Source organism: Leptonychotes weddellii, chromosome 1 (genome assembly GCF_054177405.1).
Source record: "Leptonychotes weddellii isolate Sample4059 chromosome 1, ASM5417740v2, whole genome shotgun sequence".
Classification (NCBI taxonomy): domain Eukaryota; kingdom Metazoa; phylum Chordata; class Mammalia; order Carnivora; family Phocidae; genus Leptonychotes; species Leptonychotes weddellii.
The window spans coordinates 119,306,295-119,314,644 of NC_138369.1; the positions used below are offsets into that span (position 1 = coordinate 119,306,295).

The following is an 8,350-nucleotide window of genomic DNA, read 5'->3' on the forward strand; positions in this document are numbered from 1 at the left end:
CATCTTTTCATGTACTTATTGGTTACTTGTGTATCTTCTTGGGCAAAGTGTTTATTCAAGTCCTTTGCCTGCTTTTGAATAGGGTGATTTCTTTTCACATTATTGAAATTTTCAAAATAACTCTTCCAAAGTTCACTCGATAGGTGATTTTTAGATTGTCCTACCTTTTTAACACACCAGCACATTTCTTAGTCCCCCTTGGCCCACACATTTCCTTAAACTCCTTTACCCTAATTCTCTATAAATTACATTCATCTGTGTTTTCTATGGCTAGGTCCTAGGTGATAGGGTCTGTGTTGTATCTGAATCATTTTGTATTATATGGCGTCTTTTTGGAACCTCAGTAAACAGTTGGTTGTCCCATATTTAGTTCAGCTAAACATTTAATTATTATTTTTGTACTGTTAATCTGTTTAGTCAGTTTATGATAGATTTATTGCATTTATGGTATTTTTGTTGTTAGAATAATTTTTGCACACATTACATGAGATATTGAGGGAAAAGAAGAATGTTTTTCCCAAAACCACTACAGTGTTTTGCAAGTGATAGGTGTAAAGAAGCCAGTTCTTTGAATTTAAATTTCTTTGAAGATCAATTTTTCAGTAATAGTCTCATGTCCACTATTTATTCTGAGATTTCATTTTTTCTGTGTGCCTAAGAATTTTGGAGGGTTTGCTCATTGCAAGACATGGTCCTAGTATGGGTTATACACAGACGGCTAAAACACAGCTCTTACCCAAAGAACTATAGTCTTGCGAAAGAGACAGATATGTAAATAAAAACTTTGAATGCTGGAAGAATCAAGTATTAGAAAAGAGATACAGTGACAGTGGAAATGATTGTGAAAAATTAGGGAATGATTTGTAACTCATGAATCAAAGGTAATTTGTGGAAGATGTGACCTTTGAAGTAAGCCTGGAATGATGAATAGAAGTTTGATAGGGAAAAGCAAGGAAAGGGCATCTGGGCTGAGGAGCACATGAGTGTGAAAGTACCTGGCCAGGAACTCAAGAGTAAGAGCACAGAGGGTGAGAACATGAGCCAGATGCTTACTCGGGTCAGAGGTTTACTTATGTTCTGTTTTTAAAACTTTGAGGCCTTTAATGATTTTTATGGATGAGACTGATACATTTGCTTGTGACAGTATAAAAGAGACTGAGGGAGGCAAGTATTAGAAGTCAGAAGTTTAATTAAGAGGTTGTTGCTGTAGTTCACAGGAGGTGAAGAGCACCACAGGGTAAAAGGCATGAGCATGTGAGGGCACGGAAGTAGAATCAACAGAAGTGGCAATTTATTTGGACGTGTGGGTGAAGCGGGGAGGGAGCATCAGGGATAATGAAGATTTATAAACTGACTTAAAGATGATGGTTTCATTAACTTAGTTTGGGAAGTGAGAAAAAAAAGTGATTTGGGTTTTTGTGCATATGAATTAAGGTGCTTGCAGGACATCCGTGTAGAGATGGATAGAGTCTGTGGGAAGTTCACCCTGCAGATGATGAAAGGAACGAGGACTTCAGGTGTATATTTGGAAGTTATTAGCAAGGACCTGAGAGTTGAAACCACAAGAGGAAGTGAAGTTATTGGAAAATGAAAAGGAGAGGGCCCAAGACAGTATCTTGGAATACTTACATCTAAGAAATAGAGGGAAGAAGAAATGGTAGAGTAAAAAAGGTGAAAGGTAATCTTTCTGCTGACTAACCCACAAACAGATAATTGGGGCTGTTCCATAGCTAAAGCATATTAAAATGCTAAGTGTGATGTGCTTTATATGTCCTGTGCATCTGAGGCATTTACATGGAAATAAAATTACCTGTTTTTAATCTACTAAGCATTGCTATCATGCTTATGGAAGATTTCATAATAGAAAACCAGTGCTATGCAAAGAAAAAATAGTTTAACTTTTTTACAGAAGCTCTGAGGATCATCAGTAATCTATCCTTAAGTGTTGTTAACAATTTTTCTGAATCTAGAGACCAAAGAGGAGCTCTCATTGAAGGATGTTGAAGATACCATGGTAGAGACAATTGCCCTTTGCCAGAGAAATTCACATAATTTGAACCAGCAGCAACGAGAGGTAGGAGAATGACTACTTAGGCATATCAGAGTCTGTTCTGATCTGAAACTAGGAATTAATTCTATTTCTGCTGCCCTCTCAGCCACCTGAGTTTAATTCAACTGGATTTTAATCACTGTTTAGTGCTCCCGGGAGTATAGGCCTCCTAAAGTTATTGTGAGGAGTGCCTGTCCTCTTTGTTCTCACAAAAGGCTTTATATTCCTAGATCTGGCTGTGCTGCAGAATTTAGGCGCATGAATGCTAGATGTCCTTGTTCCCTTTGGACTGAGATTTTGTGTATTCCATGTAGTGATTCTGTGGATGTGTTGTCATTTATCATCTCTTCTATCCTCTGTGGAGGAAAATGAGCATGAGGAGCTAGAGGGAAACCCTCAGGGGATACAGAGAAAGCTGGAGAAGGTCAAAGAAGGCTGTGATGTAGTTTCTCAACTGCTGCACATTACAGTCACTTGGGGAGCTTTGAGAAAATCCCAGCACTCAGGCTGCACCCCAGAACAATTAAATTAAAGTCTCTGGATTGAGACCCAGTGCTAAATCTTCCCACATGATTCCACTCTACAGCCAAGGTTGGAACCACAGTTGTAACAGATTCCAGACTGCCAAAAGGAAGAGCACAAAACTGAAGGAAGTATGGCTGAGCACCTGGTGCAGGTGGGAGTTACAGCAGGGAAGCAGAAACTAAGGGGGCGAGAGGTGACTTGACAGCCACATTCTGCTGCAGTTTTCTGAAGAAAAGTTGCAGCGTGATATGGCATCGTAACTCCTCAGTGCCTGCCCCTCCGGGCTGCAGCCTCTGACTTGGCACCACCTAACCCCTTTCTCTTCCTGAGGTTCTGAAATGGGAAGTAAGGCAGATTTTTTTTATATCTATTTAACCATACATGTTACAGTGAGAATTATAAACTTATTTTTGTTTTCTGTTCGTCTATGATTTTTTAAGGCCATACATTTTAAAAACCCTTCAGAAGATAAATTGTGTACAACAAGCACATTTACATAATAGAGGTGATTTTTTTCCTTATTAAAAAAAAGTTTTTTGTGTGATATACATACTCATTATTTTTTTAAAATCTTGCAATACAAAAAGTTACACAGAAGAATGTTTTTTAAAAATTACCTTGTAAGATCCTATCACCCAGAAATAACCGTCATTATCATTGGGTGACCATCAGTCTAGATACTTTTTATCTGCCAAGGTTGACGTAATTTTAGAAAAGTTGGATCAGGAAATGCTTGCTTTTACAAATAAATATAGTATTCAATCTTCTGAATAAGTATTTCTTCACCATACTATCTCTTAATTAATATCACTACAGCCTAAAAAAAAATCTGAATGACTGTAATAGATTGGAATCATTGTTTATAATTACATTTCCATTTTTATAATATCTGTGATGCCAAGCCAGTAAGGAAATTTACGTGAACTCAGGTTTGCTCCAACCTCTCTTCTCCATTCCTCTTAATTTTAATTAGTTATGTTATTTTACCTCATTGAGGCTAATAACACATACATTCTTTTCTGTGTCCACAATTCCCATAAATTGTTTAATCTTTTGAAAATGTATTATGGGTTTTTCAGCAGTCCTTTTGCCATGATTTTTCTATTCCTAAGTTTTTATTTTCATTTATCTTTTGGTTGGCTGGGTGTATTTGAACTTGGTTACTTTTTTTTTTTTTTTTTTAAGATTTTATTTATTTGACAGAGAGACAGCCAGAGACAGAACACAAGCAGGGGTAGCGGGAGAGGGAGAAGCAGGCTTCCCGCAGAGCATGGTTCCATCCCAGGACCCTGGGATCATGACCTGAGCTGAAGGCACACGCTTCACCATCTGAGCCACCCAGGCACCCCTGGACTTGGTTACATTTTGATAGAGAAACATAAAAGGGTAGAATTCTTTAAGCTGTGTTCATACATACTTAATTCTAAGTCTTTTTCACTTTTCAACCCTTACATCTCCTCTCCAATATCTATTTGATCCTCCTCCATCTTCTCATGGAAAATTTAAGGAAAAAGGATAATTATGTTTTGTAAGTAGGGCTGTTTAGGTTCACATAAGCTGAAGTATGTCCAGATTCACATGTATTAATGGTAGAATTAGTTATAAAAATCCATGCCTCCAGAACTCTAGGGATTATTCTGACTATATATGAACTCTGTATCTCTTAATCAGAGACAGGAACAATGCTTCTTTTGATGTGGCAAAAGGAAAACTTACTCGATCTTTTTTTTGTCTGAGTTGGAATTTGTTTTAGTAAAAATATTAGATGTTAGACTTCTACCTATCCTTTGAAATTTTCACTTCTCTATGGCTATTGTTACGCCATTCACTGGCTGCGTGTAAGAGAAGTCTGTCTCTCCCTGTCTTAGACACCCCCACACACACACACCCCCCACCCTCCAACAACTGGTTTCTGCTTTGTTTCTGAACGAGTTTCATAATAACAACAAAAATATTTGAATGTAAATTTTATATAAATACTATCTTATGTGAAAAATGCTAGACTGATTTTATATAATACCAGACATTAAGTGTGGGGGATTTTAATGGTGGTTTGTCTTGATTCTCTTTGTTTTGGAGAGAGTGAGAACAAGAGCTGTTGCCACAGACACTCAACTAACTAGAAGATTGGAAGTATTCGAAAGTCTGACAATGGACCGTTAATAATATCTCTTTCCAGAAGTTGTCATCACAAGATTTAATGTTATGAGTATTTACTTAAAGCAGACTGCAGGAAATTGGGCTATTAGTCCTTTCTCAAGTTGAATCTCTACCTGTCCTGCCTTTGTATATCTGTTTACGGGGCTGCCCTAATACACAGTGATTACATGTAACGAAGAGTTTGGCTTTGTTATGCATATAATTCCCTGAAAAGAAAGCTGTTTATTACACAGCATAAGAAAGAAATTCAGGTTTAGTTTGTTGCTCGCTGTCAGGGGATGGTTCGTGTGGAGATTTAATTAGAGAAAAATAATTTCTCTGTGTAGAGTATGAACATATCCCGTGGCTATTACCTCTACAACCATGCTTCCCCCAGTCTACTATTTATAGTCTAGAAACAGCTAATCTTTACAAAGGTAATTCTTCTAAATTGTCTGGATTAAATAAGGAAATTTAAAAATCAAATTTCTAAACATATTAAATATGTAAAAACAAAAGGTAAGCATATATAATTAAATTACACAATTAAAATTAACTACACAGGGCGCCTGGGTGGCTCAGTTGGTTAAGCAACTGCCTTCGGCTCAGGTCATGATCCTGGAGTCCCGGGATCGAGTCCCGCATCGGGCTCCCTGCTCAGCGAGGAGCCTGCTTCTCCCTCTGACCCTCCCCCCTCTCATGTACTCTCTCTCATTCTCGCTCTCTCAAATAAATAAATAAAATCTTTAAAATAAATAAATAAAATAAAATAAAATTAACTACACAGAAATAAATGATGTGGTTATAAAAACATGTTAAAATAGGCAACTAAAGATAAGCTAAGTAAAGCTATCTCAGAATAAAATATAAGACTAAAAATTCACGAGTACTAAATAAATTAAAATTTCAGTAAAATAAAAAATTGCCAGTATGTAATACAGTTAAAACCAGTATCTTGAGAACTTGAAGAAATACATCAAAAGTTATCAGTATAGGGGTGCTTGGGGGGCTCAGTTGGTTAAGCGACTGCCTTCAGCTCAGGTCATGATCCTGGAGTCTCAGGATCGAGGCATCGAGGCATCGGGCTCCCTGCTCAGCAGGGAGTCTGCTTCTCCCTCTGACCCTCCCCCCTCTCATGCTCTCTCTCTCTCAAATAAATAAATAAAATCTTTAAAAAAAAAAAAAAGGTTATCAGTATAAAATCTTGGGCCTTATAAAACCTTAAATGGGAGCAGATAAAGGCTTTCTAGTAGAGCTCTTCAGTTGGAAGGTCACCCAGTGGAAAAGTTACAGGACCCGCAGTCTGTCCCCCTTTGCCTTAAGAGGCTCCCATATCTCCAGTGCCATAGAACTTGTACTGGGTCAGGTGGTGGAGTACAGAACATGCCCTCTTCTCTCAATAACCACTCTTGTTCTCCTCTGACCTTTCTTAATTGACTCCCACATGTTTGCAGGAATAGATTCCTCTCAAGACATAGAGTTAAGGCCTTTGTAAATGATTGTCCAACAAGAAACCATGTTTGAAAGTTTAAAATGTATTAGTTTGATTTTTGATTAAAGATCCCCCCCCCCAAAAAAAAGGAAGAGCACAGAATTTGGAGCCAGAGTACCAGTTTACTGGTAGTATGATCTTTGGCAAATTACTTTTCTAAACTTCAGTTTCTTATCTCAAGTGAAGATCATTCTTATTGTACAAGGCTGTTACGAGATTGAAATGAGAAACTATGTGTAAATCATTTAATTGAGGACCCAACATAATAAGAATAAATAAATGGTGGGTCTATTAATTTATCTCCTGATGTGGTTGGAAATGTTCAATGAAATAACGTTAACTTCTACTTCTGGGTCTATGATGACTAAGGAAATACAGAACAGCGCTTTGTAGAGGACAAAACTTTGGACAGCCTTTATTCATTTCTGTTGCTTGGTGTGGCTGAAGAGAAATGGGGGGGTAAGGTAGCAGAGGGGGCAGGTGGTCCTCTGTCCTCTCCTGCAGTACAAGGGGTCACTTAGTCTTGGTCAGTGGTGTGCATATAGCATGGTATATCAGAACAGGCCTTTTCCTGAAGCACAGAAGGTTGCAGTTCCAAGGTCTAGACTTATTTCAGTTTCTTTATTTTCCCAAGGCGTGTGGTAAAGAAACCTGTTCTAGCTGTGGTCATTGCTTTTTACTGTCTTGTCTCTTCGCAGTCAAGTGTTCTATCTTTTCTTTTTAAAAGGTTTATAAACAAATGTATGTGAGAGGTACATCTCAACCTGTAAAACACTATGCTGATGTTAATCTTAAAAATAACAGAGCGCTTTGGTTTCCTCTGACATTATAGGCCCTTTGGTTTCCATTGTTGGAGGCAATGATGGCCCCTCAGAAGCTGTCTGGTTCAGCTGCACCTCATCTACACCCTGACGGTAATTACATTCATCAGAGTCCACCTATACCATCACCCGTTTCTATCTGTGAAAAATTTTCACTATGATACCTTCTCCCAGTATCATAGTCTTACTGTTTTTCTTAATGCAATCATAGTATAGTGTTAATCTCACCTTTTATGTTTAGTTCTTTCTATGGCACCAATTCTGTCATTTGTCTTGAGTAATAGTAGCTTTGTTACTTATCAGCAGTTACCTTTAAAATATCCAACTGGCCCTGGTTAGCTAAGTTTCTAGGAAGCTTTTATATAAATCCACTATTTTCCACTGACTTATAGGGAAAACCAAAACCTCTTATTTTAAACTAACCTTAATATTAACATTTTATTATTTTAACAGCTCTGAAATCTTTGACCATGCAAGTTCTAAACAGCATGGCTGCATTTATTGCCCTCCCATCAATCTTGCAAAGAATCTTACAGGTGAGTTAAAAGGGGAGAAAATTCAATGTTGATCAGTTTCAACTAATATTCTAGTTATGCTTAAATAACAAATTAAGCTAATGTTCAAATGGGTCTCTAGAGTAACGCAGCTGAGTTTTGACCTTGCTGACTATCTAACTTATGACCGTCTTCCTTGAGCCTTTCCTGGTGCTCCAGGAGTGTGGGTTTGCCTGGCACACACTGGCGACCTTCTGTGAGGATGTGCAGCCTTCACGAGTTCCCTGGCATCTGGGGTTTCAGATATACAGGCTTCCTGTTCATGTGCTAACTGGGAGAGAACCACCATTTATTTCCAGCTAATTGTGCTTTTTTAGATTAAAAAAAAGATAACCTACACATTAATATAGGCATTTCTTAATCATTGGTTGTAACTTAGGTTTTCCAACTCATCATAAAAAAATTTTTTTATGCCCAGCACTTATCCCCTGTTCTAAATTCTACCCAACTTTGTATCCACAGTCTTTGTAGGAAATATCATTTCAGCCTATTTCCTTCAGCAAAAAGGCCTGAACGTTCCCAACATCATCAAAAGAACACTAAAAATACCCTAAGATATATTTTTCGAACAATCTGTGAACATTCCTGGGGAAACAGCAGGAATTATCCTTAGAATCCATTTTGTCTTCCTTCATTTTATGCAGCATAGACACACACACACACACACACACACACACACACACACACACACACACACACACACACACACACACACACACACACACACACACACACACACACACACACACACACACACACACACACACAC

General features: G+C 37.9%; 1 protein-coding gene across 6 annotated transcripts in view; it reads left to right on the forward strand.

Annotated features, from left to right (window-relative positions):
* The window catches only part of VPS8 (VPS8 subunit of CORVET complex), a 244,539-nt gene that overhangs the window by 176,852 nt on the left and 59,337 nt on the right, over nucleotides 1-8,350 (forward strand). For all 6 annotated transcript variants that reach the window (XM_081830850.1, XM_081830876.1, XM_081830874.1 and 3 more), the window contains 3 exons: nucleotides 1,971-2,074; nucleotides 7,039-7,120; nucleotides 7,481-7,563. In XM_081830850.1, coding sequence (XP_081686976.1) covers nucleotides 1,971-2,074; nucleotides 7,039-7,120; nucleotides 7,481-7,563 — 269 coding nt within the window. The remainder of the gene's footprint in view (nucleotides 1-1,970; nucleotides 2,075-7,038; nucleotides 7,121-7,480; nucleotides 7,564-8,350) is intronic.